This window comes from Chelon labrosus (assembly GCF_963514085.1).
Source record: "Chelon labrosus genome assembly, chromosome: 14".
Lineage (NCBI taxonomy): Eukaryota > Metazoa > Chordata > Actinopteri > Mugiliformes > Mugilidae > Chelon > Chelon labrosus.
Window position 1 is genome coordinate 14,905,762 of NC_140347.1, and position 12,286 is coordinate 14,918,047.

A 12,286-nucleotide genomic window follows, 5' to 3' on the forward strand; every position below is an offset into this window, starting at 1 on the left:
CAGCCTAGGAAACAGCATGTGTTGTGTTTTAGCTGTTTCTACTTTTTACGTGACAAGAAAGAGCGAAGTAAACTGATCAGGAGAGCCGTGACATATCATTAATTTCAAACACATTTATGTTGATCATAAAATAATCTGCATTTGCTCAGACAGTAGTGTTAGGTGCTCTTGAGGGATGAACATTAGTCAGGTTTGGGAGGCGGGTACTTTCGTCCTCCATGTTTTTGTGTAAATAGTTTTGAGTTGCAACGTGCACTAAAAATACAGAATATAAGGAAAAGACAGCAGTTAAAATTGAGTCATTTCTGTTAGTAAATGTAATCTCCTTATACCCAGTTTAATTATTATTTATAATCTTGGATGAGCTCTAGAATTAACACAACTTCCATCTCTCTTCCTACTTCAGTAAGCTGTTTCACATCCGACCCGTCACTCAAACTGATGTGTACCGAGCAGACGCCAGAGAAATTCCGAGGATATTCCAGGTAGCGACCCTTTGTTTTTCTCTTCCTCCCCCGCATCCCCTAACTATACCTGCCATGAGATTACGCCCCCCTTCTTCTTTTCTGTCTCCAGATCCTGTACGCCAGTGAAGGCGAGAGCAAGCGCGAGCAGGAGGTTGCGGTGGAGTCCGCGCCGCTCACCGACCGCTCCGCCTACATCAGCCACAAAGGCCACGAGTTCATCGTCACCCTCTACCACTTCCCCACCAGCTGCGAGGCGTGCACTCGACCCTTGTGGAACGTCTTCAAGCCCCCGCCGGCTCTTGAGTGCCGCCAATGCAACGTCAAGTGCCACAAAGATCACCTGGACAAAAAAGAGGACGTTGTCGCACCCTGCAAGGGTCAGTACGCTCAGTCGGGAGCTCATGAAGGGCTCGTACCACAGAACCGAAAGATAACCCGGCGTTATGACACACGTCTAATTTAATCCAGTGCTCAGAGCTTAGCGAAGACTAAATGTAGTAAAATTAATAATAATGATGCTATCATTGTAGTGTTGCTTTTGATATCTCACTATAAATATGGATTTACACTGAGAGAATAAAATTATATTATTGAGTAGGACTGAGATAGTATGATTTCCTTTCTTTTATTGTATGTATTTGGTCGAGAATACTTGTTACAATATACTGTAGTTCAGTGCAAGATCATGAAATTGATCTGGTTATCATATAGTGAATTAGATTACTTGTTTGGAAGGATGATCTTGTAACTACTCATGGTCTGACGTTTCTAATCTATTCCCTTTCTCACCTTTAACAGTGAACTATGACAGGTCCACTGCCAAAGACCTGCTGGTGCTGACCGGCTCTCAGACGGAGCAGCAGCGCTGGGTCAGTCTCATCCTCAAACGCATCCCGAAGAAACACCCGGCGATGAGTCCCCCCGCAGGTCGGAACAGCCCCCCCGAGTTGGCATCCCGCTCCTCTCCGTTGGTCTCCCCGGGACCTTCGCCCAGGAACTCTCCTCACTTGTCGACCCATCGCGGAGCCATGAAGGTCCAGTCCTCCAGACACCAGCAGTCGTCGGGGAAGCCCAGGTGAGGAGCCGAGGCAAAGCAACTTTTACTCGTTTTAAAACTCTTCCCACAGTGTAATTTCGATCACAGTCATCTGTAGGGCCACTTTTCAGTTTTTATTTAAGTTCTGAACCATGAACCTTGAATCCTTTATCTCAAGAGAACTTCACAAATGAGAAAATGTTAAAAATATAAGAAAGATTTGTTTCCAGCTTAATGACCATTCAATCAAATGTCTGTATCTTGTTGTGTCTGTTGATAATTCCAAGTCCTGCTCAGTCAAAAGGAGCCTTAATATGTGGCTGACACCCAATGCCTTGCTTTAAACAGGCTTCCTGTATCATATGTGTAACGCTGTATGAAATATTAATGCTACAGCACATCACCTCACTTAGTGCCAGTAGGAACTAGAACCAAACCATACCAGGTTCACAAGTGTGTCTTCATTTTATGTGGCTTCACTCAGTAGTTTGTCCTTTCAGCCACACCCTAACTGGCTTTCATCCCTCAGCACTGGCCCCATGCTCCGTATCATCCTCCACTGACCCCTGACCTCTTCACCTCTGACCCCACCTTTCTAACGTCTCTCATGCTGGGAGGCTGTAAGTAGCAGAGCTCGGTGCACCTCTCCACCCCTGCAGTTGCTGTGCCGCTGTGCTCGTTAACCAGCTCATAACGACAAGCAGCATGTAGCTAGCCACTCATAAACCGCTTCCCGCTCTTTGCTGCCCCCTGGTGAACATGGGGCAGGTGTTAGCCCAGCAGAATTCAGAACCCCTAAAGGCTGTTGATGCTGATCCTCATACTCTTTCAGAGTGCTTGAGTTTGGCCTGAAAGACTGGACTTGGTCGTTGGATGGTGTCGATAATGATGATGATGATGATGATGATTTGTTCTTCTGAAGGAAGTGAAAAGAGGAGGGACAGAGGGTAACTGTACCTCTGCATGAGGCGTGTGTTTGCAGTTTGAAGGAGTAATTAGAAGCATGTTTCTGTGTGATTTTCACGTTCACTGTACATTTGAATGCAGAGTCTTTGAATTTAAGCGTTTTTCTGTAGATATTTTGGGAAATACATACTGCAACAATAACAGACAGACTGGGAATAATTTTGGTCTGCATGTTTAGAAGAAGTAAAATAATAAAAATATAATAGGTTATCTGTTATATAAGGTCTTATTTCCAAGTCAGTGTTTGTTTTTTTAGCTCTCGTCTACACAGATTAGGGTTATAAGGATTCAACCATCCTGCACCATATCACCCTTGGACGATGGCGCTATCCGTATGCTGAATATTTATTGGTTCAAGTGGCAACATCAGAGATTTCCACGAGAAGCGCAAAAAGAAACAAAACAAAGCATCCTACAGTACCAGTTGTTGCCTAGTGACAACCTCCCAGACTGAAAAATGAAGCCAACGCAGAGTTTCTCCATTTATGATAACTGTATGCAATAAAATTTTTATATAACTCAACCATCAGGGCTTAAAAGTTATGTACAGCGGTCGTGCGGCCTGTGCGTCACCCGTCTGCCTACAGCGCCCTCCATCCATATTCAAATTAGCCGGAAGCTAGGTGGAGTTGGGCTCTGCCAAGATGGCGGCGGCCGTAAGCACTACACTGAGCTTCGTAGCCACTCTTGTGGCGGGAAGGGTGCCTCCATCTTTATATACAGCCAGTAGTTGTTCTACTTGTTTCATATTCCAGATCCGAGGTCTTCAACAGGGGGTCCGCGACCCTTAGGGGGTCCGCGGAGGTGCTGCAGGGGGGTCGCAAAACTTTTTTTCCATAAGTTTGAATGTCTTTAAATACACATATAGGGGGGTCCCCGCCCCATCTCTCCATCAGGTTGGGGGTCCTTGGCCTGGAAAATGTTGAAGACCCCTGTTGTAGATGAACACATTGTTGCTACTCTTATGTCTGTATTGTTAAAAAGCTACATCTAGTTGCTAGTTAGCCTAGCTTAGCATTAGTCGGGCACATAATCATCCATAAAAACTTGACATATTATTTTACTGTATTGGTTTTTGTACATGTGAAGCACATATTAGGTATTATTAGTGAGCTTGAGAGGCACCGAAAGGTAGATTTTATTAATACCAGAGAGAAATAGCTTAGCTGTTTGTTTTCCTGATTCTGTGCATCATGCTAAGCTTTATATTTAGCCTACCATACTCTATTTACAGCGACTATTGTTTTAATATTTTGCTTCCTGCAGGCATGCAGACCAAGATTATCCCTGTGTCTGTCTGCGTTTTGTGCCTCTTACTCATGCATTGTGTGGATCATCGGTAGCTTCCTCGTTTAATAATGTGTGGATTTTGCGTGGGCGTGCCATTGAAGTCCTGCCATCTTGTCGTTGGTCGCATCCCAGTTTTTTCTCATCGTGTTTATTTTATTTATTTATTTATTTTTTTGTTATTTCCCTCTCTCTTCACAGTTAACCCTGGCTAAACGTGCGTTTTCATCCACGTGGATCGGCGGCGGCGGCGACGCTCTGGACGCGGCGCCTGCCATTTGTTCAGGGAGGCAGACGGTAACCATGAACAGAAATATTCACAGAGGCTGGCTGTCGTCATGAGAACTGGGATTGTCTTTGTTATTTTAACTAGAGAGAAATGAGTACAGTCTTCATATTACAGAGGAGATTTCATCCAATGACAAAAAAAATAAAATAAAACTACCTTAGCTCAGCTCAGAGGATAAAAACTGCCTTATTTTATAATCATCCTTATGATAAAAACATGGACATCATTTCCTATCAGACTCACTTTGATTTGTGTGAAATATTAAGCATGTGTGTGTGAACATTTGTACATAGAATTAAGAAATCTGTGTGTTGTCTCTCAGATAGCTGATCGTATATGATTGTTTTATTTTTATGGATATAACTCAACAGCACATTATACCCTATATTCTTGCCCTGCAAATTGTATGAATACAGTTTTTCCTCAAAGGAAGATTTCCCATTTTTATGAGCCTCGATGCCTTCGATTTGTTTCATTACACAAAGTATATCCATTGTAACACATGACAGAATAATGTGAACTCAACAGAAATTATGTGTTTTTTTTTTTGTTTGTTTGTTTGTTTGTTTGTTTTCCTGCCGGTCGTGACAATTATTAATTTTTCAGCCATGTTTAAAATCCCACATGTAGGATTTGGGGGTGATATATTAAAACATCTGAAAAAGCAAGACTTAAAGTAATTCTATCGGTTGTCTAATCATGTATTTTGTGCACAGACTCCCATTTCGGGATTGAGGAGAGATTGCATCAAACGGAGTCATGTTGTAATGGTTGAAATATCCGTAAAGAATCCGTAAAGGTTTGCCAAGTTTCTCTTGATGTTTGAATTTGGTTTCTCCCTCCACGTCTTCTCAGGTTTCTCTTCCCCTGAATTATTTGTGTTCAAACCAAAAAAAAAAAACACGTTAAAGTCTGTATGGCCTTATGAACCCTATAGCAATGCTAAACTAGTAAATAGTCCCCAAAAGACACAATGAGACTTGCATTTAAAAAATAGGAGTGATAAAGTAATGCTGATGTGATCCTTCCAGCAGAGGTATTACATCTGACTACAGTGTATTTTAGGTGACTATGTGAACTATACCAGAATAGGTCCGTCTCTATCTCACAAGTGCATGTGGAGTGAGTGGGCCTGACTGAAATAAATCTTTCAGAACAGCCTAAAGCCAACTGGCACTCATCATACATAATGTAATGGTTCATCATGTTGCCCATCTGCTAAAATGGTATTTCATGCTGCAGGTCTATAATCCATTCTGTCTATCGGCTGTGTGGCTGTGTGTACGTTTGGGTTAAATTAGCGACGAGTGGAACCCGCCGCACCTACTGCTGTGGTCTCGGGTGGCGTGCAGACGTCTCCTGGCGTTTCTTCGCCACCTCACAGATGTAGATCCAGTATTTCATCCCTAGTCATTTCAGTGACACATGAATGTCCTTCTTTTACTGAAAGATACTTTATTTTCTATTTTATCCTACTCCAGATTAGACACCTGTTAGTGGGCGGGATATTATAGGCAGCAACTGAACATTTTGTCCTCAAGCAGGAAAAATAGACAAGCAGAAGGATTTGGGCGAGTTTGACAAGGGCCGAATTGTGATTCCCAGACGAGTGGGTTAGAGCATCTCCAAAACTGTAGCTCTTGTGGGGTGTTCCCGTTCTGCATTGGTCAGTACCTATCAAAAGTGGTCAAAGGAAGGAACAGTGGTGCACTGGCGGCCGAGACTCATTGATGCACGTGGGGAGTGAAGGCTGGCAATGGATCGCAGTTTGCTTCGTGCATTGCTGCAGACCAGTCAGGGTGCCCATGCTGACCCTGTCCACTGCTGAAAGATGGGCATGTGAGCATCAGAACTGGACCAAGGAGCGATGGAAGAAGGTGGCCTGGTCTTACATCTCGAGGATGGCCGGGTGCGTCGCTTATTTGGGGAACACACGGCACCAGGATGCACTATGGGAAGAAGTCAAGCTGGTGGAAATGGGCTGTGGCCTCTTTCTGCAGGGTAATGCACCCTGCCACAAAGCTATTATGGTTTGGCAGGAAAAGGGGGACCAACACAATATTAGGAAGATGGTCATCATGTTATGCTTGATCGGTGGATGTCCTCTATGAAGCTGGATTGCCTAAGTGACTGGTAAGTGGGTTGTATTTCCCTCCCTAGATGATATTTATATCTTCAAAAATATTTCAGGTGACACCTATAATATGATCACCTTGTGAACTACAGTAAACCATAGTAATTGTTATGGGTTAGGTTGGGGAAGAAGAAACCCTAACCCTAGGGTTAGGGTTAGGGTTAGGGTTAGACCCTAAGCATTTAATGTAGCATTTAATGTAGCTAAAATGAACCACATCTTAGCCTTTGCAGCTGTAGTAATGTACCAAAAATGCAGTAATAAATTAATGATACGCTATATAATGATAATATTAACATAAAATGAACATTTTTTACATTATTATATCATCTCTTTCACACTATTGCAATGGAGTCAAGCTGACAAGTTGCAATGAAACGAACCCAGAAGGGACTAAATTTCAAAGCTCCGGCCCGGACAGATCAAGATCAACGCTTTATGTGATCAAGATGCATGTGAACATGTTTTTGCTCCTGCTGAGCAAACATTCCTTGCCATGAATTAGTCATCGTTTCTGATGATTGTGATTTCCCGCAAGATTCAACAAATCCGCCCAGTTTGGAAATGATGACCGTGCAGTTTTATCTCATACTGACGAGTTCCTTCCCTCCCTCCCTCTCTCCCCCTTCTATGCCATATTCAGAAAATCTGTTCAAAAAAGTTCAAAAACAGCGTGTGCGTTAATCTATATCTTGCAGCGTTTCACCGAATATCATTTACTCACATTAACACAGAAACTTTAACATATTTCAGAATCAACCATTTTTTATTAGAGCAATAGTATTTCTGTTATTTTTTATTTCTATTGACAAAAATTACTCAGGCCTTGTACTTTCCCTGCAGGGAAGAGTCACTCGGTTTGTGCAACTGCATGTCCTTGACAAATGACAGTGACGAGACCCTGTTTACACAATAAGTAATGATTAGATTGGGGGATTCTGCTCCCCGACTGACAGTAATTTGCAACCAAACAGTGCTGAATTGCAAATAAGGAGCAGTCTGGTTAATACTCATGCAACTAGAGAACGGTAAGTTTTTGTTTGTTTGTCATGTTACTGAACACTTTGTGCATGACCTGGAAAAAAGGTGTCACTTGTACTGGTGTTACGTGGTCAGACGTTTTGCAATACTTTCCTCTCTGTATTTAACTCTCCTCCCCTTCTTGTCCTCTGCAGTAGTCATGAATTCCTGGGGTGTTCTTGCTTTTCTCTGGTTGGCATCTTTTAGCCATGGCGCACTCTCCTGCCCGGCTTTTTGCACATGCTACCACAAGAAAACCGAGGTGGTCTGCAGTGAGGTACCTCTGACAGAGTTCCCCTCCGTGGGTCTCCCGAAGAACACCACCCTGCTGACAATCCAGTTCACAAACATCACCTCCATCTCCGAAGAGCATCTCAACGCCACGCCCCTGCTGGAAGGCCTTCACCTGTACAGCAACCAGCTGCAGACCCTTTCCCCTCATCTGCTCAGGGGCCTTCCCCACCTCAACACTTTGGATCTTACAGAAAACAAACTGGGTGATCTTCCTGCGGATGTCTTCAGCCATGCTCCCCTCCATAGCTTGGTGCTAAAGAATAATCTTATGGATAAAGCTGATGCAGAGTGGCTCAGTGGGAACGGCAGCCTGACCTGGCTGGACTTATCTGGAAATCATTTAACAAAGATCCCAACTGCTTTGCTTAAAAAGCTGCCCCTCCTGGAGAATATTGATCTTTCCAACAACCGTCTAGAGAAGATACCAGCAGATTCTCTGGACATGCTGACCAAACTCGAGAGGCTGAACCTCCAGAACAACAAGCTAGACACCCTGGATGCATCTATATTTCAGGGCATGCATAACCTCACTTATTTGTTCCTCACTCGGAACAAGCTCAGCAAACTCCCTCACGGCCTTTTTCAGGGGCTCACGCAGCTCAAATACCTGGCTCTAGATGACAACCAGTTGAGCCACATCCCTCCCGGTTTACTGGACCAGCTGAGTTCCGTGGATGACGATGGGCTGGACCTGACCGTCAACCCCTGGCTGTGTGACGGGAAGGTGGAGTATCTCTGGAGGTGGCTTCAGAAGAACAAGAAGAAGGCTTTCCAGCCGGAGACAATCACATGTGCAGGACCTCCATCTCTAGCAGGACGCTCAGTAATGTCACTGACAGAAAGTGAACTAAACCTTCAGTCATAACATTCATCGTACTTTACGGTTATTATCTGATATGGAAATGTCTTGTTTGTGATTAAATATGTGATTCAAACATTTCTGTCTTTAATCATTAATGAAGTGTTGGGTATAAGGAAATGTTGACAATGTTTAAAATTTGTTATTCTGCTTTCTTGTTGGGATTTAGATGATATATGTACCACTGGCGTGGTCACTTTCAACTAGTCGGAGACAAAAAAATCAACTCCACAACCCTCAGTTCTGGTGGCGTTGCTTACCCAAAAGATTTGACTAGACTGACAGATCTTTGTCAGAGCTCAGCAAAGCAGTTTCACACTGACTTCCCGTCTTGTAAAAGAAATTGTGCTTATCGTAGCATAAAGATTGGAACAGGGGAGACAGATACAGCGTTTGTGCAAACGGTGGCAGGCTCTGCACGAGTAAAGTCAACAAGTATATTCCCCAAAACGTCAAACTTTTCCATTAACCAACTGTATTATCGCCACATTAATGGTACTAAATTAAATACCTAACTTTTGCAAATCTGCATTTTTCTTCAGAGTAATTATTTCCATATTATATATAACATAACATATGCACCTATTTGTGGAATAGTGTTGCAAAAAACTGGAAAAAAAGAAGATATTGATTAATGTGTGGTATCAGCTCAGAAAGGACAGAGTCCAGCTGATGAGTTGCTTTGTTTGCTCGGTTCTGTTTGCCTCTTGCAACATTTTGTCCTCACTCACTGCCGGGAACAAATATATTCAGCACAGTATAAAACACACAAGGGATTCAGCTACACCATTCAGGTAGGAGAAGTGCTCTAATAATCACGTTCCTTTCATCATTTTGTGATATCACCCTTAAATTTGAACTTTAAAATATTTAATCTCACAGTGCAGTGCTTCAGAGATGAACTTGTGGCTGCTCCTGACGTTCACTGCGCTGCTTGAATGCGGTTACCAAAAACGAGGAGCCTACTCGTGCCCAGATATGTGCTCCTGCTCCTTCCCGCCTTCAGGTGCAGAGGTGGAGTGCAGCCAAGGTTCCCTCGCACATTTTCCTGCAGATGGTTTACCGCCCAACACCACGCGATTGTCCATCCAATCCACAAATCTTAGCAGCGTTGCAGGCAGTCAGTTGAGTGTTGTGCCCCTTTTAAACAACCTCCAGCTGTATCACACCAACCTCACGAGCCTTTCTGCGGACCTGCTGAGCGTCGTTCCTCACCTGAAGAAGTTGGATCTCACGGGGAATCAGCTGGTTCATCTGCCTCCTAACATCTTCAGCCATGCCTTGCTCGAAAGCCTGGTGATGAAGAATAATCTGTTTGAAAAGGCAGACGCGGCGTGGTTTCCCTTCAACAGCAGCCTGACCCGGCTGGAGTTGTCTGGGAACCGTTTGACCAGCGTCCCAGCTGCTCTGTTTCAGAGACTGCCCCATCTGAAGTATCTAGACTTGAGTGATAACAATCTACAAGAGCTACAAGAAGACGTACTGAAAGATCTCCCCGAGCTGCAGACATTACTTCTATTTGGGAACAAACTAACCGTCTTACAACCTGCAACCTTTACACACAACCCTAAACTCTCCCACCTGTTTCTGCAGGGGAACCAGCTCCAAGAGCTGCCAGCGAAGCTCCTCCACGGGCTGCAAGACCTCCAACTTTTGATGCTTGATCAAAACCAGCTACGGCACTTGCCCCCTGGTCTGCTGGATGATAAAAAAACCTCATTCCTAGTGACCATGACAAGGAACCCCTTTGAGTGTGATGGGAAGCTTGAGTATCTGTGGAGGTGGCTCACCAACCATCCTCGAAATGTCCTCTTTCTGGAGGAAGTGACTTGTAACGGCCCTGAAGCTCTCAAACATCAGCAAGTGGCGTCTTTAACCGAAAGCCAACTAGGCCTTAAAAAATCAGAAGCAGGGATTCACAGTTTTTGATGGGCATATATAATATGATTTTGCATTTCCTCTGTACGTTTTCATGCCAAAAATAAAAATGATTGAGATATTATGCTGTGTTTGATTGCTTTCTTCTGATCTGTCCTTCTCCACTGTTTGGACATTGTCCAGCCCACCGGGTGGCGTAAGACACTCAATAGATTCTCAAACCAGTGAGCTGAACAGACAGCTCAGTCAAGGACCTGCTTATTCAGTATGTCCCAGCCAAAAATCTGTTAAAGCAAATGTCGTTGCCAGTACATTCAGATTATTTTTCTCATAAAACTTTCTGCTCATAATCTCATACAGCGAATGAGCACAACCTGAAGGATGAGCCCAGTCCATTTTAAATCCCGCTTTTGTCGAGACTGATCACATTTTAATGAATGAGAAATAAATCGTCCGAGAAGCCGTGGTTAGGAAAAAGAAATTGATATCCGTCGTGGCGGGGAATGACAGGGAAATAAAGAGCTCTTTTGAGATTCTTGCGGCGCGTCCTCGTGCCAACAGATCTGTCTCACTTGTTGTTGGTTGCATCACAGATTGCAGCATTGTTTCAGCCGTGGCCTTTTGTTTTTAATGATGTTGAGCATGTGGGAGTGTGTGGGCAGTGCTATGGCTCAGTCTTGCAGCTGACCTCTTCTGGATGTGTTTAAATATCGTTTCTTCTATTTCTTTAGGTCTCTCTTCTTCTTATACCACATGTGTGCATATATCTTCCGCATGCCCACATACCCCTGCTCGAGCCTTGATCACAGTGAGTGCACCGTACGGTAATTTATTACCCTTATAAAATGTAAAACATCGCCTCCTCTAGAGGACATTACTTATGAAAATTAAATCTTGTGCGTAAATGCTCCCCAGAGAACAAAAGTCAAACTTGAAAGTCTTGATGTATGTCTTTCATTTCATCTCTTTGATTCGTATCCCGGAGGTTAAAGGTTGAGGAAGAGGGCTTGCTGGTTCAGATCCTAATTCTCTTTTATGAGAAGTCCCTCCGTGTGTGAACATCTGTTTTGGGGAAAGTGAACAGTGCTCCGTCCTCTGCTTTAACAACTACTGCTGCTCTTTGGGCAAGGCAATTAATCTCCATCTGATCCAGGGAGCCCCCCCAGGACTTGACGTTTGTAAGTGTATAGAGGCCCGCCATATGTTCTTTGGATAGATGGGGTTGTCCGGTCAGTATGGAGGAATGGTCTCTTACATGCTGCCTTCCTGCTAATGATGACTGAATGACAATAAAATCTAAAAGGTCACAGGCAAGGCTTTCACACACTTGAAAATTACGGTGGCCTTTCCGACCTGGCGTTGAAGTAATGGAGACATGATCTTCTCTGATAGCTGCTCATTAGCACATAATACAGCACATTTTATCAACCGGCACACAATGGACTCACAAACTCAGCATATTCGTTTTAATCTAACTAATATGGCTCCACCTCAGCCATACTACTTATACATACATGTTAAAGGGGAATTACCTTTTCTTTACAACCTGGACCTTATTTCTGGCATAAAAAACGATCGTTTACTCACTCATATAAATCTGGTGTCATTTGGAGTCGTTCGGACGATATTTACATCCGCGTATATCCATATAGTGGGAGTGACTGGGGCACCGAAACGCAGCCTTTAAATAACGCATTATCTGCCACGAAACTCGTTCATTTCACCAATATTTCGTTATGATACACTAGTGCTATTCCCCGTTGAGTCCGGAGTTATCTGTTATCATCATCCAGGGTCTCTAGATTGACCTACTAACCTCTGACCTGGATGATGTCATCTCTGAGCGCCAAGCGCGGCTTGTTTACCTGTAATTTGCTACTGCTATTTTTTTTGCAACATGGCTGAATATTTTTCCGATTCTGAGGTTGTGGACGACGACTTTGTTTATGATGGACGTCCTTACCGTTTTGAGCCAGAGTATACGGATGAGGAGCTCGCTGAAAGGAGGATGCAGAGGCAGAGAGAGGAACAGCTGGCCAAAGAACAACAAACCGCT

The 12,286-nt window shown here is 43.7% G+C and overlaps 3 protein-coding genes across 3 annotated transcripts in view; all 3 read left to right on the forward strand.

Moving 5' to 3' along the window:
• The window catches only part of LOC311499523 (rho-associated protein kinase 2-like), a 29,257-nt gene extending 24,542 nt beyond the window's left edge, over positions 1-4,715 (forward strand). The window contains exons 29-32 of the mRNA XM_084560526.1: positions 407-485; positions 577-844; positions 1,266-1,542; positions 3,958-4,715. Of these exons, the coding sequence (XP_084416652.1) occupies positions 407-485; positions 577-844; positions 1,266-1,542; positions 3,958-3,961 (628 nt within the window). The 3' untranslated portion in view covers positions 3,962-4,715. The remainder of the gene's footprint in view (positions 1-406; positions 486-576; positions 845-1,265; positions 1,543-3,957) is intronic.
• Positions 4,716-7,359: 2,644 nt separating this feature from the next.
• Positions 7,360-8,358, forward strand: LOC311499156 (uncharacterized protein; the record flags this gene model as incomplete). Its single annotated transcript, XM_084560029.1, has 1 exon — positions 7,360-8,358. The coding sequence occupies one exon, from the start codon at positions 7,360-7,362 to the stop codon at positions 8,356-8,358; it is 999 nt and encodes a 332-aa protein (XP_084416155.1).
• A 442-nt stretch (positions 8,359-8,800) lies between these two features.
• On the forward strand, positions 8,801-10,281 carry LOC311499427 (uncharacterized protein; the record flags this gene model as incomplete). Its single annotated transcript, XM_084560377.1, has 1 exon — positions 8,801-10,281. Exon 1 carries the CDS (start codon positions 9,250-9,252, stop codon positions 10,279-10,281), a length of 1,032 nt encoding a protein of 343 aa, XP_084416503.1. The 5' UTR covers positions 8,801-9,249.
• Between the last annotated feature and the right edge of the window lie 2,005 nt (positions 10,282-12,286).